At 40.6% G+C, this 25,239-nt stretch overlaps 1 protein-coding gene across 1 annotated transcript in view; it reads right to left on the minus strand.

Moving 5' to 3' along the window:
* Positions 1-635: 635 nt before the first annotated feature.
* The window catches only part of LOC111171139 (AP-2 complex subunit beta-like), a 62,664-nt gene continuing 38,060 nt past the window's right edge, over positions 636-25,239 (minus strand). The window contains 6 exon segments of the mRNA XM_089900799.1: positions 636-1,600; positions 9,651-9,910; positions 17,862-17,960; positions 19,504-19,669; positions 21,683-21,707; positions 21,710-21,788. Coding sequence (XP_089756925.1) covers positions 1,594-1,600; positions 9,651-9,910; positions 17,862-17,960; positions 19,504-19,669; positions 21,683-21,707; positions 21,710-21,788 — 636 coding nt within the window. The 3' untranslated portion in view covers positions 636-1,593.

A 25,239-nucleotide genomic window follows, 5' to 3' on the forward strand; every position in this document is an offset into this window, starting at 1 on the left:
AGACTCTTGTATGTTGAGGCTGGGAGGCTGACCAAGTCCAATGTACACAATGGCATTCTTAGAGATGCACATGTCTGTGTATACAGCCCCTAGAACATAGGAGTTGCTAAGGGTCCATTATCCACGAGTGGGTTAAATCTTTACTGCAGTTGTCAGGCTGGCTTACATTGGGTTTTTTATATTACAGATAGCTTTGGGAACAGAAATCTTTATTATAACAACATTAAAGTAAACAAACAAAAAACCAAATCAATAATAGTCATCTCTCTCTCAAAGAGCTGTTCGTTTCTCACTTTCCATTGTTTAGCTCTTTGTAGACAAATCTTCATCTCATCCCATCCACAGTGAACTCCCAGTTTTGTGCTCTTCTTTTTCACTGACTTTATCATAAATATTTTCTGTGATGTTCCCTAGTCTTCATAATTGTCATTGTGATGTGGCTGGAAAAGATTGCCTCAAACTGAGATGACAGGATTTAATTGTAGATATTTATCTGGCTACCACTATTTCCTAAGTAACAGTGTTGTGGCTACTTTTCTATAAGTCAAATTTTCTTCTTGTCGATGTTCTTCTTTAACTTCCTAGAAGTGGAATTACAACAAAAGAGAGTATAAACACATCTGACTACTGGAGCGATAAGAAAGATGTTTCAAAAAAAAAGCGACCATTTCTTTGTTAGTGGCAATGTATAAAGACACTTGTTTTATAAAAAGTAGTCCTCAGCATTGGGTGTCACTATTCAACTCCCCTCCTTTTTTTTTTTTTTTGCCAGTTTAGTGAGCATGTTAAGTTTACCCTGTTATCGCTGCAATTCTCCTTTTTGTAAATCCTATATCCCTCCTTCCTTCCAAAGACTGGTCAAACGGGCTTCAGAGAGAATTCATTTCAATTAGGGTGTACGTGTATGTGTGTGCATGCTGTGTAGCTATGGTTCTTTGTATCTGGATGCATATAAGAGTCCAAGTATCTGACCGTCTCTGTGTCTGCATCCGCTTCCATGTTTATGCCTCAAAGAACAGACGTGTTGTGGAGTGTATATGTCTGGGGTTCTGCTGCAGACACCTTGTTTCTGAGCATGTATTCCTTAGAGTATGCTCATGTGTATGTGTGAATAAACTGTAGCGTGGAATCGTGGAGGAGATGCAAGTAATGAAATCAAACACAGACCACTTGTGGCTTAACACAGTTCTCTCATCTGTACCTTCCTGCATAGCTCTGCTAACATAGGGAACCAATTAATGAATTCCAAATAACAGTGAAATGTTTAGAAGAGTTGGGACGATTTGGAAAAAAGTGGACAGATCCTACAAGCCTCTAGTTTTCATACAGAAAATAAATAAAGCTTCAGTGGGCTGGGACTTTGAAAACCATTTATCAAATGAGTGATACTGGGCAGTGATACATACCACCATCAACAACCCCCGCCCATGCCTCCGTGCTCTGTTCTCTGAGTCTAAAATGAAGATCAGAACAAAGGATGCTTGTGAAAGTTAAATAAGATGATGTTCATAGAAGGTGCTCAGAAGGCGTGGTCCCCTGTAGGAAAAGGAGTGGAGGGGACCCAAGTCCCAGGCCTAGGGCCCCAGTCTCTTCTCAGACTCTGAAATAGACAATGACGATTCCTAATTGTAAGTGTTGCCAAAGGTCTTTCCAAAATACCTTAACCAGAGCTAAAAATCTTACACGTCGTTGCTAAATACATGTAGTTTGGAGGTAGACCAAACTCTTCAAACCATGGGGTTTATAATGAAAAGATAGTCAAAGGTCCTCATGGGGTAGAGGAAGCTGGAAATCACTGACACAAATCTGTAGATTTCAAACTTCTAAAAAAAAAACCAATAGAACCACCCACCCCACAACCCTGTCAACACACACACACACTTTTATCCAAACAACTTTTACACAGAACCCCAAGCTATGAAACAGGTGGGGGCAGGGGCAGAGGCAGAGGATAGGTGGGCCTGCCTACTCCTCTCTGGAATCTGACGAGGGGCTCCTGGGGCACGTCCACACACCCTGGAGCCCCCCAGGTGAAAACCATGCATCTAGATAACCCCAGAGTCCCGGCCAGCACTGCCACTCTCTAAGGCTAAACCGCAGTTTCCAAGCAGTAACAGACCGGCTAATGTTTTCTGAGAGCTTCCTATACTCCAGGATCTGTGCTTGGCTCCTGACACATGCTATCTTATTTTGGCCTCACATGTTCTCCAGGAGGAAGACCCTAGTAGTACTCTTAGGATCCCCATTCTCAGCGGAGGAAGATAAGGCCCGATGCAAGGATACTGGGCATTATAAGAAAAGTGTCCAAGTTCATTCAGCTTGAATATCATGGAGCCAAGAAGCAAACCTAGATAGTCTGGGTCTCGAATCTGTGTTCTTAACCCAGCCTGTAAAGCCTCCCAGTTTTGAGGGTTAAGTAGCATCTTTGTGAGTTAAAGTTCCCAATTCCCCATCAATTGACATTGTAACACCATTTTTAGTTTTGGGTTTTTTTTTGTTTGCTTGTTTTGTTTTCTTTTGCTTTGTTTTTAAGCAGTGGTATGGGAGTGACCCCCAATTCTCCTCAATCTCTTATCTAAAACCCTCTGTGATCAGGACAAAAGAGTAGAGCTCAGAGTTACTGTCTAACTTGAGGATCAAACCATTGACTCTGACAGCAACCATGGCTGCTGGGAAGATTGTTCCTGCAAGTATTTTTTGATGACAGGACAAGGTGGGAACGGAAACAGAGAGTAGCATCTGATACCTCTCAGGGCTTTAAAACCCGCCTTATTGGACTCCCCTGGTGGCACAGTGGTTAAGAATCTGCCTGCCAATGTAGGGGACACGGGTTCGAGCCCTGGTCCGGGAAGATCCCACATGCCGCGGAGCAACTAAGCCCGTGCATCACAACTACTGAGCCTACGCTCTAGAGCCCGCGAGCCAAAACTGCTGAGCCCACGTGCTGCAACTACTGAAGCCCATGTGCCTAGAGCCCATGCTCTGCAACGAGAGAAGCCACCGCAATTAGAAGCCTGTGCAACACAACGAAGTGTAGCCCCCGCTCGCATGCAGCAATGAAGACCCAACACAGCCCCAAATCAATCAATAATAAAAAAAAAACCCGCTTTATTTACCAGGCACTACACCCCAGTGAAGTAGACAGGACTATCCCCATTTCATGATGGCAAAACTGAAGCTCAGAGAAAATCTGCTGGAGATCCCCTAGGTCAGAAGCGTCAGAGCCTGGATTTGAACCCAGCACTCTCTGACCTTCCATCACTCTACACGAGACCTTGGGGAGAGTGGGTCCTTGCCCTTCTTCAGAGCCTTCCTCAAAGCCTTCCTTCTTTGCCTGCTTCCACCATAGCCCTTGTCACCAGCCATGCCAGTACTTGTTGCCACTTCTGCCTCTTTTACTACCCAGAGAGCCTTGGTGGTAGAGTGTGTGTACACACAGGGCCCTCTGTGAAGGTCTGCTAGGGAATGAACAGCCCAGTCCAAGTAACCCAGACCTCCGAGGAGATGAGAACCACCCCTCCACGAAGGAAGGATCTTAGATTACAGGAAAGCACCACTGGACTGCCCAGCACCACTGGACTCCAAGCACTGAGAACCCCTCCGGCCCCTGGAAATTCACACTTCCTCCCTCCCACACATGGTGGCCTTCTTTGGTCTCTGGGAAATCCCAGGGCAACTTTTGACTTCTAAGTGGGTGCCCAGGAGCCAAATTTTCCCCCAAAGTTGAGTGTGTGATGGGGTATTCAAATTCTCCCAGCTAGAAGGACTTTTGTCTGTCTTTCCCTCTGCTTCAGGACCAAATATCGCACACGACAGTGTGTTTAAGAACCTGGGATCTGGAGTCCGCCAGACATGGGTTTGTGTCATGGCTCTGCCTAGCTCTGCGATTTGGGGTAAATTCCTTAACCTCCCTGAGCCTCCAAGAGGAAACAGTTAGTAACTAACCGTGACCACACAGTGATGTTTTGAGACTCAAATAAGATAATGCACAGAAAATGCTTAGCACAGGGCCTGGTTCAGAGCAGGTGCTCAAAAGGAGTGGAGCCTTGAAATTGAGCCCCGCCCTCTCTCAGAGGCTCTGAGAGGCTGGTAAAGGAGGAGCCGGTGGTCAGAGTGGAGCAGGGAGAAGCTCACCTGTGGGAGGGGGGGATGGGGACAGGAAGGGAAGCCCAATGCTGAGTCAGTGGGAGCTGCGGAGGGCACAGTGACTCAGACAGATGTTCCCACTCAAAGAACCTGCCCCAATATTAACCACAGGAAGCAGATAGGAGTTCAGGCAGTAGGGCCTTTCCATGGTAGAAACCCACGGGCAGTGTGCTAGGGAGGTGGAAAGGGGACACCAGGGTGGGCAGGGAGGGGAGAAGATTAAACTTCAGGCTGTAAAACAGAGAGGGAGACACAGGGCACAGTCTCTCCCACAGCCCCTCAGAGCGAGGTCCAGGAAGATGAAAAGGGCAAGCTGCCTGGGACCAGGAAGAAGCCGGCACCAACTTCAGTAGAACACCCTCTTTCCTGTAATCTAAGATCCTTCCTTCGTGGGCTGAGACCGGAGAACCTTAGCTGAAGCCTAGAAAGAGAAGAAAGGAACTCGGGTTGACTGAGCCTCTACCCTGCGCCCAGGGCCAGAACTTGATAATGAGCTTTATCTCTAGATGCCTCTCTTGTGACCACACAACCCAACACTGCAGGGCAGCACCCCCGTTGCATGTCTAGGGGCCCAGGTGAGAGAGACAGCACCAGCTAGACGTGGCAAAGCGGGGCTTCAAACCCAGACCTATATGGCTCTCTCAAACCTGTGCTTTTCCTTTCAGAAAGGCAGCACCATTCTTCAGCACTGAAGCTGTCGGTCCTGGGTTCAAGTTGACACTTCTGTCAACCACTAGGTATGTTAACTCGGATCAGTCACTCATCTCTCTGGGCCTCAGTTTCCCCGGCTATAAACCAAAGAGAGTAGTGGTACCCACTGCGCAGGGTGTGGTGAGGATTGAAGGAGTTCAAGCCAAGCCTGGTACAGAGTCAGTGCTCCATTTATGTCGACTGTGGAGCTTGCGTTCTTCTCCAGTAAAGCCACTCCCCGGGAGAGTGGAAGAAAGCACGGCTGCCCCTACCCCATGGAGGCTGCAAAGGAGAGAGCCCTGGGCTGGGGGGCTAAGGACATGATTTCAGAGCCCAGCCCTACACGTTACCCGGGGTGTTACCTTGGACAAGTCACTGGACGTCTCTGAACCTCAGTGTCCTCACCTCTAGAATGAGGACAGTGAGGCTACCAACTGTGCAGGGCAATGGGGTCACGCTGGGTAGGTGACAGCCCCTAGCACGGTCCAGAGGAGAGCAGAGACCAGGAGGCAGGGACTGGAATTGCCCTGTGGTGGAGACTGATGAGCTGTGGGCAGTAAGAAAGAGAGGGGAAGGGGCGTGGAGGAAGGTTCAGATGCCCCAAAAGATCCAAACCCTACTGCCAAACCAAGATGGGCATTTCCCAGCCACAGAGAGAGATTATGATATTCACGGAGCAAAGATGGATGGGAACATTACAGGACTGGGGTCTTTACCCTTTTCTGTCATCTTCTGCTGAAGGTGGCCACCAAGAAACTTATTGTCCACAGAGACCTTCCTGCTGTGTAACCCAGGGGAAGTTGCTCACCCACTCTGTTCCTTCTCTTTTTGGTGTCTGCACTAGGAGAATGATGTTCACAAAGCTCCTGATTGGGAGGGATGAGAATGAGGAGGAATAAACTACTGGAAAGGAAAGAAGTAGAAGACCTTAGCAAAGAACCCCTCCCCACCCCCGCCAGGGCATTCAGTGGTATCTCCCTTCCTTCCCTCCCTGGCTGGGAGATGGGGGCCTGAGGACATCACAGGAAGGTGTGGCAGAGCGGGACCAAGCCACAGAGACCAAAATTAGCAACAAGTTGGGGCAGGGAAACCTGTGTGGGTGCAGCTCTGAGGGAGGCAAAGCTCCAGCAGGGGAAGGTGGGTGTGGACTGCTGTTCCCTCCCAGCTTCCACGGGGTCAAAGTGGAACCAGCATGGGCTGGGGCTGGGGGGCGGGCCGGGCGAGTAGGGCATGAAAGTTCTGGGATCATATTCCAGCTGTGTCTGTGTGAGATCGTCTATTTGACAAAGGTGTACTGAATACTCTTTATACCCAAGGCACTATTCTAGAAGCTAGACAAGGGTATGACAGGAAGAAGCCCAAGGGCCTGACCTCAGAGAACTTCAAGGAGAAGAGAGATGCAAGGCAAAAGCTGACCATGGTCCAAGGGTGAGACCAGTGAAATGCCATGAGGAGTTCAGAGGACAGAGCTGGGAAGGGAGAGAGATCCAGGTCAACCATCTGAGCCAGAGCTATGAGCATCACAGTTGGAAAGGACCTTAGAGGTTTTCTGATTCAAACGTCTCAGTTTCCAGATTAGGAAACTGAGACCCGGGGAAAAGGAATTCTTTGCATGAAGTCATGTAACGTACTGGCATCAGCAGAGCCAGCTGAGGACCCAGGTATCCTGACTCCTCAGGCCCATCCCCAGCACTATCATGGTTCCATTTACACCCCTGACCAAGGCTGACAGGTGATCTAGCAAACGGAGCTCAGGTAGCCCAGGACAAATCCATTGTCAGAACCGTAAGAACTCAACATACTCAACCATGGCCTTCAGCTTCAGGTAAGATTCAATTCAGCTGCACAAAGAAACCCAAAACATTCCGAGCTTTTGCACCCTAGTTTTTAATCTCTCAGGTGAAAGTGTGGAGGCCTGAGGTCCAGGCTATAAGAGAGCTCTGATCCACAAGGTTGCCAGGGACCCAGGCTCACTCCAGCACCCTCTTTCCATCCCTAAGTTATGGCCTTGGTCCTACAGCCTCGAGTGAGGGACCTACACTCCAGGCAGCAGGGCAGGATGAGGAAGAAGAGGGGGCAGACCTTGTCTTTTAACAAGGGTTCCTGGAGGCTGTCACATGACACATCACTTTACAGCCTCCAGTGGGAGGCTGGAAAATAATTTTTTTTTTTGTGGTACGCGGGCCTCTCACTGTTGTGGCCTCTCCCGTTGCGGAGCACAGGCTCCGGACGCGCAGGCTCAGCGGCCATGGCTCACGGGCCTAGCTGCTCCGCGGCATGTGGGATCTTCCCAGACCGGGACACGAACCCGTGTCCCTTGCATCGGCAGTATTTTTAAAAGGTGAGATATTTCCAAGTTAGACAACTATTTACCATCTCATGCCCACAGAGCAGCTGAAAAGTATAGTAAGCAATACTCAACTAAAAAGCACTTTTCCCTTTCCCAAGTGATTTTAAAAGACCTCACGAAGTAAGCATTTTTAAGCCTCTTAAGGTTTTATGGTGCAAATGTATTTCACGTCAGAGGCATATCACTTATTACCCTTAGGACGCAGAAGAAAGCTAGGTGATGACAGTACTCTTACAGACATGCCATTTGCAGCAACATACCCATATTTATTTCAAAGGGGATTTTTCTGCACTTGTGTTTCTTTTTTAAAAACACAAAACAGGGCTTCCCTCGTGGCGCAGTGGTTGAGAGTCTGCCTGCCGATGCAGGGGACGCGGGTTCGTGCCCCGGTCTGGGAAGATCCCACGTGCCGTGGAGCGGCTGGACCCGTGAGCCATGGCCGCTGAGCCTGCGCGTCCGGAGCCTGTGCTCCGCAACGGGAGAGGCCACAGCAGTGAGAGGCCCGTGTAGCGCAAAAAAAAAAAAAAAACCACAAAACAAGCACAAATGGACAAAAAGGTCATCCAAAAAGGAACCACATAAGGAATTGTGAAGGTAACAAATTGAAGGCTATTTATCTGATAAAGACCTTATGTAAGAGACTGTGCTTCTTTTTACATATTGGTTCTCTCTTTGTGTTCTAGGAAGAGTTGTTTTTGTTTGTTGATTTGTTTCATTCATTTTCCCCATCCCATTTGAGGGTCAAAGTTATCAGGAGAAAGGTAATTTAAATGGCAAACAACAGAAAGTCCGTACCTATTTATCAAAACTTGAAGCACAGACTGGGAGATGTACTTAGAAGTTAAATGGTCATATCTAGCGAATGTTAAATATGCTTGCCTACGAGGTCAAACACCCTGGAACGAGGCCTGATCCTCATGAAACCACAAGTTTCCTTTGGGTGAAAATCACAGCACTGCCCTAAAACCAAAGATTCAACTCAAGGGCTAATGAAAGATTAATAATCATTTTCTTGGGTACTGCCCTTTTCTTTTTGTTTATCTGTGCCCATAGTCTGTCAAAACAGAGCTACAGTATTGTAAACGTTGACTACACTAATTTGTAAAGCAAAAAATCCTACACTCTGGCTATTCATGAACCACTGAAACAGCAATATATATTAGACAATACGAGACACTCAGAAACGGTGCAAGTGCAGATACTCTAACCACTCAGAGATCAAATTCTACTTAGATTTGAGGTTTATTATAATTAATGAAGGGAGATTCTGAAAAGATTCCAAGATACCCATTATAAGAGTTTATGAGAGTACTGCCGCTCCCAAATTAAAATTTTAAGGTTATCTATAGAGCAAGAGTTCCGTGTTACCTGACAGTCTGTTCATAATAGCATTTCCTTACTGATATGGAGCAATTTATTTTGGTAAAAAAAGGTACAGGCAACTGAACAACTATGTCTACACAGAATCTAGGCTGCTCTTATAAAACAATCCTGCAAACATTATTTCACTAACAGCTAGCTTTACAGCATAAGAGAAGCAGTATCTGCTAACTTCATCCATAAGCTTGAACCAAAGTTACAGTAAAGGATAAAAATAGCTAAATGTATACATGGGCGGACCTCATTTTATTGCACTTTGCAGATATCGCAGTCTCTACAAATTCAAAGTTTGTGGCAACCCTGCATTGTCAGATGATGATAAGCATTTTTTAGCAATACAGTATTTTTATTTTTATTTTTTAATTTATTTTTGCAGTACGCGGGCCTCTCACTGCTGTGGCCTCTGCCGTTGCAGAGCACAGGCTCCGGACACGCAGGCTCAGCGGCCATGGCTCACGGGCCCAGCAGCTCCGCGGCATGTGGGATCCTCCCGGACCGGGGCACGAGCCCACGTCCCCTGCATCGGCAGGCGGACTCTCAACCACTGCACCACCAGGGAAGCCCCAGCAATACAGTATTTTTAAATTAAGGTATGTAGACTATTTTTTTAGACATAATACTATTGCACATTTAATAGACTACAGTATAGTATAGACATAACTTTTATATGCACTGAAAACACAACAACAAAAAAATTCATGACACTTTATCGCAGTGGTCTGGAACTGAAGTGCACTATCTCTGTGGTATGCCTGTACAGGCTTTTTACCAAGTTTTCAACTCTGGGAAAATTTCTAGCCTCAGCTTTCTGGAGACTTAAGCAACTTTCAAACTTTATCCATTTAGAAAATCTTCACCACAATTTTCTAAAGGCACAACCTTACCTACCCTGAGGTTAGAACACAGAGGGGCCTTTTAACCCATTGTTTGTGTGTGGTCACTAGTATTCAGATGAAGCCTCCAGGGCAGTAGAGTAGGTTTGCCAAATGCATAGCAAATTTTTCTAGGCTATAAAAGCTTGAGGAAGACCAACTTCGTCTAAACAGAGAATCACTTCTCACTCAAACCTAGTTTACCTGCTTACCTCCCATGATGTACTGGCAAGTGTTTGCGATGGATTCCATGACTTCCTTCCACAGAAGCATTGGGCGGCTTATGGTACACTGAGGCCAAAGAATCAATGTGGCACATGAGCTCATCCAACAGAGTTGGTTCAATAAGATCTGTCTCCTCAGAGGTCAGTGGCTTCTCAGACAAGACTACTTCTTTGGCTATGACAGAATCAGTTGAGAGAAGGCGCCAATAAATAAAGCCCCGGTGTCGAAGGTCAGGATTATCAGAATCCTAATGAAAAGGCAATGGCAAGAAGGTTTAAATGTAACCTTTCTCCATACAGAAAGCCAAACTGCTGGATTTATTATCAAGGCAATGCTGAAGTGATTTACGCAGAGTTGGCCGTTAAGAAGATATTTAGACTCAATATATTGTTAATAGAGCCATAATTCTGTAATCTCTAATGTTTCCAAGAATTTAAATATAAATTGAACTGGGTTAGTTCTAAGACTCAAATTCAAAATGAAGTTGGGAAAAGGAAAATAAAGTTTAAGCCAGTAAAAATCAACTGCTTACGATGGCCTCAGGACATAAAACTAATGTTTTTATAACTGCTTTAATATTAGCAGGATTATTCATGAAACACAGCTTACATATATTTCACCCATACCTTCTTTCTTCATTTAAATATTTATTAACTATCTCCTATGGAGACACTGGCCAGGCCCTGGAAACAAAGAGACAACAACACAGTGCCTGACTTCAATGAGCTCAAAGAATATTAATTATTACAATATAGTATGAGAGGTACTATTACCTAAATAATAAAAAAAACTTCAAGAGAGAACATAACGAAGTGCTTCTAAAAGGGGTGACACTTGAATTTAGTGTTCTCGTTTTTTTTTGTGGCTCTTTAAAAATAATTTTATACATGGTCATGGCTAAGAAAAATTTATTATCAATGACACGTCACAATTTAGAAATGTATAATATAAAAATAAGTCTCCCCCTATCATCCAACCCTACCCCACCTTAACTCCCTATCCCCAAAATAGCCATATTAACAGTGCACTATATATCTTACCAGAGAGCTCCCACACATATATATTTATTTTCTACAAAACCAGTTTCATAGTATATATACTGCTCCTCAAGCTGCTTTCCATATTGGCACATACAGCTGTCATTTTCCACTGTATACGCAGCACTGCATCATTATTTACTAGTGTCCTATTGATGAACATTTAGGCTGTTGCCTTTCTCCCTCCTTCCTACTATTTTTGCAATCATTATAAAGTGGCAATAAATATCCTGGTATCCACCTCTCAGAATGTCTATATAGTGGCATTCATTTACACATGAATTGTTCCAGTGGTATCATGTTATTAAAGGCAACAATCAGTCCCATTTCAATTTCTGTATTTAAAACACATACAAAAATATTTTCTTTAAACTAGTCCAGGGTTTTTCCCATGAGTTTCTACATAAGCAGATGAACTGGTTTATAATTTAGCCATTTAAGGCACGTATCATTCAGCTCAACACCAGAAGTGACCCTGATGGTTTTATATAGATTTTCTTAATCATGTATTATTTAATTTGCACTCAAAATGGAGTGCTGGTTAAAAACAAAAAAGCATAAAGAACACTGAGATACAAGTTAATACAGCATAAAAATGGTAAATTTTACCTCAAGATAATCTTTATCACATTCATAGGTTGCATTATTCTAATAGAAATGCACATATATACATGTATTATTCATATCAAAATGTTTGTAGTATTTGAAATGCCAGGGTTAAAAAAAGGAAACAGTGATACTATCCAATTTAAATGAGTTTGTTTTGTTGCTTGTTGGGAGGGGGGCTAATTTGCTCCTGAGGAAGTGTTTATAAATAGCAGCCTGAAACCTCCTCACTTAGATTTTCATTTGGAAACAAAGCGTGAATATTATGAAACATAAACAAGTTGATTTTTTAAAAGAGCAGAATACAACTTTCTCCAAGTATCACATCAGGAAAGCAATCCCCTGTCCAGCTTTTATTGATATTTAAATTAAAAGTTAAATTTTAATCTGTATATTCAGTCCCCAAAGCATGTCATTTAAAATTTGTAGACTATGCTTTTTATTACACAGTGAACACTATACATCACTTAACTGGGAAAATTTAATTTGCCTTTACATAGTAGTAAAGTTGTTAAACATATTAAAATAAACTACATAATACAGCTTAATAATATACTTATCAAAATATTTTTGTTTTACTTCAAACTATTTCTCTCATATAGCTGGTACATATTTAACCAAATGGCCAAAAAAAAAAAATTCCTGTCGAGATTCGCAAAATATATACTTCTGTGAAAATAGCTTGAGTCCCCCCACAAATTCAAAACACTGCAACAGGACAAACTTCTAGAGACAGAATCACTGGATCAAAGGGTATACGTGCTGTAAATCTTAACAGAAAACTTTAGTCCTATGAGAAATGAGAAAATGAGTGCAAATTTTCCAGGACTAGAAGTGAAGAGTGGGCAAGGATCTCCACTGTCCAAACTCAGTTATCCTGAGGGGTGATCTGTTAGGACTACTATCAGCTGGCCTTCACTGCCTCACTAATTCACATGGAGACCACGATAAATCAGGCCCAGTCAAGGCTAATGACAAGAAAATAGAAACTTTTTATGATTTTAAGGTGCCATTATGTGTTTGGTGACTCAGAAAATTTGGTTTTGGATCTACTGTACTGCTAGTCTGATAGGCCCCCGTAAGGATCTCGAGAAAATAGTGTATTTCCCAAAATTTGAGAGCTTCCTAAACAATTCTTACCAGGCAAGCTCTGAAACAGTAATTCTTAAACTATAATGTGCATCAACATTTTAACACACCAGGAAAGCCACTGAAAGTGCAGATTCCAGACTTTCTGATTCATTATGTCAGAAGTGGGGCCCAGGAACTTTTATTTTTAACAAGCAGCACAGGTGATTTTGATGATGACAGTCTCTAGTTCACAGATGGAAAAACTAAGGTGAAAACTTCTTTTCCATGTACTAAAAATAGTAATTACTAAAGTTTGGACACTTCTATGAGTATTCTTTACTAATTCCTCTAAAATTATCAAAGCGAAAAGACAAATCTTTGAAATAAAGCCATGGATTCAAGGGTTGGTTTTCTTTTCCTCTAATTTTTTATATATATATATATATATATATTTTTTTTTTTCTAACCTGTTGATCTCTGTCATTTAACTGGGGTGTTCAGACACATTTAATGTACTTATTGATATGGTTAGGTTTAGAACTGTTGTCATTTCTTTTTTATTTGTCTTATCTGTTCTCTGCTCCCCTTTTATTCTTTTTTCTTTATTGTTGTTGTTTTTATAAATTTATTTATTTTTTGGTGCATTGAGTCTTCGTTGTTGGGTCTTCATTGCTGTGTGTGGGCTTTCTCTAGTTGCCGCGAGCGGGGGCTGCTCTTCGTTGTGGTGCGTGGGCTTCTCATTGCTGTGGCTTCTCCCGTTGCAGAGCTTGGGCTCTAGGTGCATAGGCTTCAGTAGTTGTGGCACGTGGGCTCAGTAGTTGTGGCCCGCGGGCTTCAGAGCACTCAGCAGTTGTGGCACACGGGCTTAGTTGCTCCGTGGCATGTGGGATCCTCCTGGACCAGGGCTCGAACCCGTGTGCCCTGCATTGGCAGGCGGACTCTCATCCACTGCACCACCAGGGAAGTCCCATAATATTTCTAATCATACCACCATTTTATTTAAAATTAGAAGCACAAAGATTTCACATATACTTCACTGAATCCTCAGCACAGATAAACAATACGATTAAGTCTACTATAAAGACAGAACAGTAGTATGACAGAGAAATATGCCCAGTCACGTCCTGAACCAGTGGATGTAGCAGAAACAGAACCCCACCACCCAATTCAAACTAACGTAACTCAGCAGATCATGCTGCCCTCAACTTAAAAATTTATGGCTGGGAACATAAATATTAAATTAGGTTCTTATTTCACGAACTTGAGAAAAAAATTCCAGAGGAAAATTCCAGTGGAAAAGACTTATATAAATGTGCTTATTCTATTATGCTAATGCCTCAGATTTCATTAACTGGACAGAAAAGGCAAGTCTAGAGAAACTGTTTATTAATTATTTATAGCCAAATATGAAATAATCATCCACAATAATCTTAAAACCTCTAAGTTCACTTATTTATACTGGCTTATGCACAACAATGCCTCAGGCAGGGAAGACAGGAAATGCGTATTCTCAAAAGTCATTCTTAACTTTCAGACTTGAGAAGCAGCATTAACAGAGTAGAAAAGGGCAAAGACTCTGGAGCCAGGCTACTTGGGTTTGAGTCTAGTTCCACCCCATACTAACTGGGCCGGCCTCTCTATGTCTCAGTTTCCTCACCTATAAAATGGGAAGAATAACAGTATTAACCCTTACTGAAAGCCTGGCACATAGTAAGCACTATACAGATGACTGTTGTTACTAAGATTCTCTACTAGTCCTTGTACAGAAAATCTAGAATTAGGAACGTCTGATGGTTTATTTATACCCTGCCCTGTTCTAGAAAAGGATTTAGCAAAGCTTATAAAAATACATCTAAGGCTAGAGAACATAAATTAGAAGCAAAGGCAGAAAAATGCAAGCCACGATGACCCACACATTTTCTACAGGAGATCCTTAAATTTGATTCTAAGGTTTCAAACATCTGATATGGAAAACAAGTCTAGTCAGATAAGCCATTCAGAGGGGCAGTTAATTACATACTAATGCATAAGAGAATCCAAAACTGGTTAGGAATTTTTTTATGGGGTTTCATAGAGAAAAAAATATATAATGGAATAAATACCTTGATAACACATCTAAAGAGGATAGTTTCTCATGACAACCCTTACTATAGGATGATGATATTAGTGTAATTCAGTAAAAACTATTCTAATAAGGGTCAAATACAATGCAGTCTAGATCCCCAGCTCTCTACTAATCTGGCTTGATTCAGTGGTAAATTTCAACATCTATAAGAACACAGGGAATCCTCCCTAAACACTTTATCTCAGGCAAATACTGTAATAAGAGTGAGTTTGAACTCTGACGAGAACCTAAAACACAGCTCTCCTACGCTGACTGTTAAATACAGATACAGAGGCCTTAAGAGACAATGGAGGTGAAGGCAGGGTTCAGAACTTGTGAATACAATAGAATCTACCAAAGACACTCACTTGATTATGAGGCTAGCCTTATCTATTCAGAAGTGAGTAGACAGGATTCCCTGGTGGCACAGTGGTTAAGAATCTGCCTGCCAATGCAGGGGACACAGGTTCGAGCCCTGGTCTGGGAAAATCCCACATGCCACGGAGCAACTAAGCCCGTGTGCCACAACTACTGAAGCCCACGTGCCACAACTACTGGAGCCCGTGCTCCGCAACAAGAGAAGCCACTGCAATGAGAAGCCTGCGCACCACAACGAAGAGTAGCCCCTACTCGCTGCAGCTAGAAAAAGCCCGTGTGCAGCCAAAAGTAAATAAATAAATAATTAAATTTAAAAAGTGAGTAGAGAAGGAGCAAAGCCAAAATTCTTTTTAGAAAATTGTTCTAACTCCATCTTAACAGAGATACAAATGGGTAATAAAGGGTCTAGACTAGGAAATCTAGAATGCTCAATATAGATAATATTAAATAACCATTGCCTTGATGGTTATGGAAATCGCTTTGCTTCAGGCAAAAGGAAGTTTTAGAAAAAACACTTCAAAGAGCTCTAACAAATAAATTTTAAAAGATGTAAAATTAATAATAGGAAAGGTGTATCTATTTTCCAAGGTGGATGAATGTCAAGTGGCCTCTCAGCAGTTAAGATGATTTTGACTATTCCACACATACATAAACACAGAATCTTCAATTTGGCTGAGGCATGAATCTGTCACACAATGTAAGCTGAGACAGTCTCTTACCTGCTGAGTGATTCTAGGTCACCACCCAGCACTCCCATCTCTACATTTTCTCTTTCCTTATTTTCTACTTCTTGTGGTAACTTTCATGGAGAGCCAGATATTGCTGATGCTTTGAAATGTGGCCGTCAGGGGAGAGTTAAAACTTGAGATACTTTAATAAACAGAAATCCCATGATTCTTGAAGAAAATGAGATTTCTGAGAAAGCTAAGAGACTGTGTAAATATGTATTTATCTGTGTTTAGGGAGTTTTCTGAAGTGTTAGTACATAGGCCTCATTAAAGTCAAGTTTACTATATTACCATCTAGAATAAACACAAGACTTCTTTGAATCTGGTTAATTTATACAGAGCTCTTTCTTTCGTACAAAGGAGAGAGGCTCCAGGGCCCGTAGCAAAAGACAGAAATGAACTTCAAGGCCCTAAGATGAAGTCAAATACATGGCTAATTTAATGGCAATCACCCTACAGAGTCTGTAATAAGCACTACATGATTAAGAAGGGGCAATTTCTATTCAAAATGGCCCCCTGTAGATGACCTATTAAACACTAACCCAAAAATTAACGTCTAACCTAAACTACTTTGATCCAGAAGATGACCAATTTCTGCTCTTAGTGCCAAGACATGCCTCATCAGTGATGGACAACCTCCCAGTCCACTTTTCATGGACAGATGGTGAGCCATGGCCTGCCCTTGACTCCACGTACTCATATGGATGCTTCTTCACACTAACCATAATGGGGTCAAGTGAAGGTGTAGAGACTTGGGGAAATAGCACATTAAAAAGTTCATTCATAATTTGTTGGAGAAATGGAGAAAACTGAGAGGTACAAGGGGTGGAGTGGGACACCTCTATTTTCTGTGAAGTGAATTTTCTGACATCCTTTAACTCAACTACTGTTGGTCAACTGCTCCTTAAAAGATAATCAAGCGACAATTCTCAGTAATGTTTACGTGCATCAGTAATCAGACAAGACAATTATCTTAATTTTTAGTTCAGGTCTTCTTCACATTTGAGTTCATTGATTGTAAAACATCTGTACTGGAATCAAGTGTCAGAAAGTAGCCTTTGACTCTAGCAGTTTTCTTGGCTGTATTTTTTTCAGAGTTGTATAGCATATTCTATAAACAACTTATTTAATAATGTTGTCTGCTTTATAGTATTCCATTAAGTATTCAAATGCCTTATCTGCCCGTCGAACTTCTTTTCCTTAAAATGGATTCCTGGCATTTCTAAAATTAAATACTGTCAGAGGAAAGAAGAACTTTGCATTTATCAGGTACCAAATGATGCGCTTTGACCACTTAACAGATGATGTATTGGCAACTATTCAAGGTTCACATTTGTGGCCTCAGTTTGGAACTGGGTTTCAAGAAGTGTACTAAGTGCACACCCCAACCGTACTAATTAATTACAGGATTTACCATATTTAGTCCTCCAATTGTGTTCATTATTGATATGAAATAAAGCTCCTCAGAGCAAAAAAAAAAAAAAAAAAAAAAGGGAAAGATGACAGCTCAGAGCTAGGTTAAAGAACTATAAAAGAGTTCAAATGCTGTTAATATACAACTATAAAGAGATGAAAGAGGAAAATGGTAAATTGAACATCTGAATCAGATTCCATGTGTAAACACACATCATAACTCTTGACAGCCTGCTAAAGCCAGCCTGTTCTCAAATTCAATTAAGAACATTACTGGATCATGATGGACTGATCATTATACTAGTTATGTCAGAAAAAGTAATTACTTTGATTTCTGTGTATCCAGCTGGTTGCCACATTCCTGAAATCAGAACCCTCCCTAAAAGGACCAAAAATACTAAATAATTAAGGAAGCAGCATTAGCACTTTAAAATTACTTAAAGAGAAAGGCAACTTATCTAGAAGGTAGAACAGCACACGAGATATTTGTCAAAGCATTTACCATCTCTACAGGGTACTTTCATTTGAAAGCTGAAATTAAGTCCCCCAGAAGGAGATACTGTGAGACTCAATGTCATTTTCACAAAGTCATGTCCTTCATTAACACTAAAGAGTCTAAGTTCAATTTTCATGAATTATCATTAAAACTGGAGTCAGTCAATTCATTTAGAAGCCATACAAACAGTTCTAATTCAGCAGAATATGTAAAAGAGGCACTGTTTTTATTTTTTTAACAGAATCTAAAGACTGCACTCCTTCCGTTTAAAATCTCTGCAAATGAACCTTTTTGGAAGAAGTTTCACAATTTCCTAGAATTTAAAACAAGACAAATCAACTCCATGCTTTTTTCAGACTTCTTACCTGTGTTGCCAAACTCAAGACCTGCTATACCAGCTCCTGCGTTTCTGATGGTTTCTTGAGAAACAGCTTCACTATGGCAGTAAGCAGGGTGAGCTGTACCTAAGCAAATGTAATTTAATAGGTAAAGTGAAAGGCATTTGCATTATTCCACACCATGAATTCCAAAGTGATATTTTCCCAAATATGACTTACTATGAGGTCTTTCTGATTTTGATTAAGAAACAAAGGTAAAAACTCAGCCAATATCCACAATAGCAGTCAAAGGTTTTCATCAACTGAAAACGCACTAGCCTCCTATCTCCAAATTGCATTTTTTGGCATCAAAAACTGCTGGTTTGTTTCTGGCCCGGATAATCACCTGTATTTCTTAAAGTACATGCTAACATACTGATGGCAATAAAACTGGTTCCTGACCAAATTCTTTATTATTTACTTCCACCAAAAGCTACAACTTCCAGGGAATTAGGGAATCATTTATCATACTGAGGCAAGAGCCAAGACAGTAGAATTATGCCAGATCACAACCAATTAAGAGTGGCATGCTAGGGCTTCCCTGGTGGCGCAGTGGTTAAGAATCCGCCTGCCAATGTAGGGGACACGGGTTTGAGCCCTGGTCCAGGAAGATCCCACGTGCCGCAGAGCAACTAAGCCCATGCGCCACAACTACTGAAGCCTGCGCGCCTAGAGTCTGTGCTCCGCAACAAGAGAAGCCACCACAATGAGAAGCCCTCGCACCGCAATGAAGAGTGGCCCCCGCTCGCGGCAACTAGAGAAAGCCCGCGCACAGCAACGGAAGACCCAATGCAGCCAAAAATAAATAAATGAAACAAATCTATTAAAAACAAAACAAAAAAAGAATAAAATTTTAAAAATAAAAATTAAAAGAAAAAAAAGAGTCGCCTGCCGAACCATGAAACTACTGGCTGGTATATGTTCCTTGTAGGGCCTATTAAAATTACTATGATAGATTACATACAAGAACTTCAATTTGCAGTGAGTACAAATGCCGGGGAAAAAGAATAATTTATCTGCTTCTCTGGGCCTTTGACTCGAAGGTCTCTCAGTTTTGGCAGAAGACAGACAGAAGATGGGAAGGAGTCTAACCATCCACAAAGAATCTTTTCAAACTGCACATGCCAGCCTTCACCCCAGACAAAAATCCCAGCTGCAACTGAGCCACAACCATTACTAACAGCAATGGGTAATCATCTTTAGGTGACAGAAAATTAAAAAGTAATAACTACTGCTCTAAGTCAGTAGTTGTCAAAGTGTGGTTCTGGACCAGCAGCAGCAATAGCATCACCACCCTCAACCTTGTAAGAAATGAACATGCTTAGGCCCATCTCAGACCTACTGACTCAGAAACTCTAGGGGTGGGGCCCAGCAACCTGTCCTTTAACACAGGTTAAACACCAGTGCTTAGGTGCTTCTAAGGCTCATTAAAGTTTGAGAACCACTGTCTAAATTAGGCAGGCTTGTTCCAACAGAAGTTAGCACAACTGAAAAAGGTCACCCCTTTTTGGGAGAAAAATGAACATACTATATGTGTATATAAATTCGCACACATGAAACTGCCTAACCTTTACCTTTCCTGAAATCGTCCCCAAAACACCTAATACATAAGATATAGATGGGAACTTACCTGGGTGCTTTCATCATGAAAACCTTCCAGGAAGCTCTCTAGTAACTCATCTGCATTGTCAATTCTTTCAGCATATTCTCCCACAATCCAACTCATAGCTGCTCGAGTGTCTGGCTCATCCAGTGAGTCTAAGTTCTCACACAAAGTGGCAATGATACTTTCATATCTGATATAACAAAGTGGACTATGGTTACTGAAGGCAAAACTGAGAAGTGTATTTAACAATGAAGCCTAAAAAACAAAAAACCATGGACAAGGTACCCTAAACCACCACCAAACTACAAAGACTTTTAGCCAAGAGAATGTACAGGCTTTAAAGCCAGAAAATTATAAATGTCTTCAATTTTCCTTCAATTATGTTTTAATAACTAGACCATAAATCTTTATAAAAGTTTATCAGATATTCTTTTTACAAGGAAAAACTAACCTATGGTTTAAGATAATACCACTACCTTACATTTCTCACAGTCTTTCTCATAACTAGATCAGAGAATTTTCCTATTACTTCATTTTACCTTCATCGTAGAGGAACAGAAATTCCACTTTACTATTAGGAAAATGGAGTCAGACAGCAATAGCATACAGAAACAGTAATTTTGTCTCTTATCCACCTATCTCTGCTTTCTACAGAGATCTTTATGTTCTTTCCTCCCAAGGCACCCACACTAATGACCTGTTTTTCTAAAGAAATAAGCAATTCAAGTATTTATTTTCACAGGTTTATAGCTCTCATTCTTTACCATGTTAAATCCATCTCCTTGGCTAATGTGTTTTTTTTTTTTTTTTTTGCGGTATGCGGGCCGCTCCCGTTGCAGAGCACAGGCTCCAGATGCGCAGGCTCAGCGGCCATGGCTCACGGGCCCAGCCGCTCCGCGGCATGTGGGATCTTCCCGGACCGGGGCACAAACCCATGTCCCCTGCATCGGCAGGCGGACTCTCAACCACTGCGCCACCAGGGAAGCCCGGCTAATATAGTTTTAAACATCAGAATGAAATTGTATAATAAATGAGATATGGACAACCGAATAATACACTTAATTGTTTGCCCTATTTCCACTGATTAAACCAGGTTCTCGATAATGCTTTCTTAAAATTAAACTATCATAATCCCTCAGTAATACAAACCAGAAATGGACACATTTCTTTACCAAGCATATTGAGATATACACCTCCGCACTTAATCAAGAAGTTTAGAAACCCAACCCTCCCCTTTCCTGGGAGAGTGGTAGAAGTATATGATCCTTTTTCCAAAAATACCATTTCTAGAATTGAAAAACAAAAACAAAAAATATATATATATACAGTATATATAATGCTTAATAAACCACTACCTTATTAAAATATTTCTTCCAATTCTGAGCCCACCACTGAGCTAACTAACTGTAAGTCACTTCATTTCACGTTATCTTTAACGATAATCAGAAGCCTTAGCACAGTCCATCTCTATGATTATAAGGTAAAATGAGATTTAGGATGCTTATAAGATCTGCTCTTATTTCACTCTTTCAGATTCCTTAATTGTTTGCCTTCAAAAGCAAATCTGAAAAAGTATTTTTGTTTCATAACTAAGAGGCCTCAATGTGAAAATTTTTGTGGAGTGAAAATGTAGATTTTGTATATCTTAATGCAAGCAGCTACAATACTTCAGAAAAGGCCTGGAACTGTGACAGTTCATTGTTGCATGTTCTATAATTTTCTACAAGTACTAGGTAACATACTAAGTGAAGAGTGAAGCTGTCACCTCCCTGGCTTTTACAATAAGGTGACCATATAATTTATTATTCAAACTGAGACGTTTCTGAGAGTGAAAAGGGGCACAATTATTAATTATGCCTGGTAACAGGCATAAAATGGATTGTGCCCAGACAACGTGGAATATATGGGTATCCTTATTTAATAGTAACTTCATCACCAAAGAATCTGGCTAACTTTAATATATGCCAATTGACAATGCATGTTCAGACAGAGCTTCAATTCTTCTAAAAGTGATAAAGCAGAGTGAAAAATCAGATTTTAATCCTTGTGCTAACCAACTTATATGTTTCTGATTTTTAATAAAGTATTCAATTATGACCAGTTACTTTACAAAGACTAATTCTTACCTAGCCAACCTCAAAGTGCCTTACTTAAACATTTCCTAAATGATCTGAGGAAGAGGGGCAGAAGTATCTGGACGTACTTGTTGGGGTATTTGCGGAAGATTTAACAATCGCCTCTTGGACCACATAATTTACTTTGGTTTGGATGAGATCAAGCAACGTGCTTACACAGCGCTCTGCAGATTGCTGCAAAGAGGAACATAATGAGAAGTCAGATGATGTATCCAATAACACAACCTCAACATAAAAAATATTTTTTTGGGAACATTCAGGTGTTATCAACTAAACTAGACTAAAAGATGAGGCATTTAATTTGACCACGCTATACTAGAGGCTGGGTTATCTGATGGAGATATACAGAAGTTCTAGATATACTCCAAATTTTACTCATTACAAGGAACAGTTCAAGTGAAAAAAATCATCTTGGATAGCCAGGATGACAGAAATGAGAAGAAAGCATAAGTCAAGGTAGAAGGAAAGAATAAGAATGAAAGAATAAGCCAAGCGAAGAGGTCTTTATCTGCAGTTCATGAATGAGCACAGACAGAAGGCATCTTTAAACCTCTTGAAATGAAACTGCCAAATTTCATTTGTGCACACAAGCATATTTTCCTGGGAGAAGGTTTACAGTTTTCATTATATTTTCAAAGTTCTCTGTGACTCAAAACACTCTAAGAAAAATTTGCCATCTTCTGGGCTATATAACTGCAAGTCTATGGCCTTAGATAAACTGCAATTTTCCACAGCCTATGGTTCATCTATAAAATAGAATTTAATCTATTAGTCTTTTATTAATGAAGGGAATATGGAAGAATACAAGTGACAAAACTAATGTATTGAAACAATAAGTCATAGTTTTTAAAAGAAGGGTTCCAGAAGAGAGATCCTAAAAACCAAGGACTGATGTATCATATATTACAATGTATTATGATGGGTCATTCCATTATATGCCTCCTGATAAGATGCAATAGGAAATTCACAGCAGCATCTAAGAGGTATTCTTGCCAAGAACACTGAATATGAATATTACCAAGCCTCTAGATTTAATTTTCTAAAGGGGATGAAGGAATGAGATAAACAACATCACTAAAATACTATCAGCCAAATCTAGACTCTGGAAAATTCTACAAGCCTAATGATCTAGTCCTTTCAACAAATGGCACCCAAATAAATAAGACTTAAGAGACATATTAACCAAATGCAATGTATAGCTAGCTCTCGTTTAGATTTTGATTTGAACAAGGCAACTGTAAGAAGACATTTAGAGACAATTAGGGAAAACTGAACATGGACTAGGTATTTAATGAGATTAAGAGTTACTGTTTGTTGAGTACGGTAACGATATCATTACAAATTTTTTTTTAGAGGACCTTATCTATTAGATATACACATTGGACTACTCTAATAAGATCATATCTGAGATCTGCATTAAAATATAACAGTAACCCACTCCCTTGAAGGGGGAGGGAGAGGGAGAAGATCAAATGGGAAGAGCAATGTGTTGGTATTTGTTCAAGATGGATGGTGGGTATATGAGAGCTCATTAATCAATTTTACCTTAGTGTATACCTAAAAATTTCTGTAATAAAATCTTTTAAAGGTACTATAATTTAAACCATTCCAAGCAATATAACGAAAACAAAATTGCATCTTGCGGTTATTTATATGAGGTCATATATATGATGATTCTGTTCTCTTTTATTATTGTAGTTTTCCCATTTTTGAATTCTATTTTATTCATTTTCAACTAGTTATTTCCTGTGCTGTTATTACAACAGCAAAACAGTTGGGAAATTTTAAATATAAAAGTTATGATAAATTATAAAGCATGTAAGGGTTAAATTATCAAATTAGATAGTACAAATAAAGTACTCAGCATAAGGCTTGATAGAAAGCTAACATTTACTGAATCCTTAGTTTCATTATTATAATAAAGATAAACAAAAGGTCATCTCCCATGATGCATCAATATTCAAAAACAATTAAGTCTAGGATAGTAATTTTCAAGCAAATTGTCATCTCACCTATATTGCTTTTGATTAAATTTTAAAAACACCATTAAAGCAGTATGGCAGAGGAACAAAAGTAAATATCCAATCATTGTATATACAAAGTAAGTCCAGAAACAGAGAAAGGCATACAGACATATAAAAGTTAGTATATGATAAAGGCAACATTTCCTAACAGTAAGGAAAGGATGAATTGTTCTTGTGTTTGATCCCCACACTCTTATCTTTAACCAAACCACTGCCATTAAAGTAGAAAATAAAAGTGAATTTTATATAATTTTGAAGTGAAGCACAATTTTCTAGGTGGTCCACTAAAGATATCATTGGGAGAGGGACTTCCCTGGTGGCTCAGTGGTTAAGAATCCAGCTGCCAATGCAGGGGACACGGGTTCGAGCACTGGTCCAGGAAGATACCACATGCCACAGAGCAACTAAGCCCGTGACCACAACTACTGAGCCTGTGCTCTAGAGCCCGCGAGCCAAAACTACTGAGCCTGCATGCCACAACTACCGAAGCCCGAGCACCTAGAGCCTATGCTCCGCAACAAGAGAAGCCACCGCAAGGAGAAGCCCGTGCACCGCGACGAAGAGTAGCCCCCGCTCTCCGCAACTAGAGAAAGCCCACACACAGCAACAAAGATCCAACGCAGCCCAAAATAAATAAATAAATAAATATATTATTTTTTACAAAAAGATACCATTGAGAGAAAATGGATAGAACTCACTACATAAGGAAATGCAAACTCCTATGCATCAAGAAGTCAAATGAAATCAAAAGGAAAATAATTGGGAAAATAACTATTAATGAAATGAAGGGGTATTAAATGAATTAATACCTTTAATTAATTATAAAAAAACTTTAAAAAATCAATGTGGAAAAGATAACACATTGAAACAAGATACACATGCCATGAAAAAGCAATTCCAAATGGCTAAGCATAATGAAAAAAATGTCTCCTCAACTAGAGATCAAAGATTTAGCTACAAGGATCCTCCTTATAACCATTATTTGGAAAAAGAGCAGAAACAACTTTAAGGTCCATACAGGAAGGGAAAGGCTAAATAATTATGAAGCAATCACCCAGTATATCTACAAACCACTAAAAATGATGTAAAATATTATCAGTAACATGGGAAAATGTCCATGTATAATAAGCAAAAAAAGCAGACTACAAAAACATAAATAAATAGCATTTGTAGAATGATCTCGTTTTTGTAAAAAGCACACCTGTTTATGGAGGACTATGTAAACAAAGACTTAAAATCATGTCCACATCATCTCTGGAAGGGTAGAACAGGGGTAGGAGAAAGCAGAGTGTTCTACTTTTAACTTGTCTTTTTTTTTTATGATTTTATGTAGTAAATACATATGCTTTTTGTTTGCATAAGACGTAAGTCAGTACCTTATCTTGAGCTACAAAAATAAGAAATGGTAAACACCAAAGAACAGAAGAGTGGGAAGTGAGGAATACCTTAACTTAGTGACTTAATCTCTCTCAAACAAAACCAAACATATAAATAAATCTCGCAAACAAAATCATTTTATTTGTAAGAAAAGGAGGGCAGGGGTTTATTTCCTCCTTAAAGAAACAGGTATACACTGTAATATATACAGCTTTAAATCTGTC

Source organism: Delphinapterus leucas, chromosome 19 (assembly GCF_059928025.1).
Source record: "Delphinapterus leucas isolate spDelLeu-1000000601 "Yukka" chromosome 19, BTC_Dleu_Yukka2, whole genome shotgun sequence".
Lineage (NCBI taxonomy): Eukaryota > Metazoa > Chordata > Mammalia > Artiodactyla > Monodontidae > Delphinapterus > Delphinapterus leucas.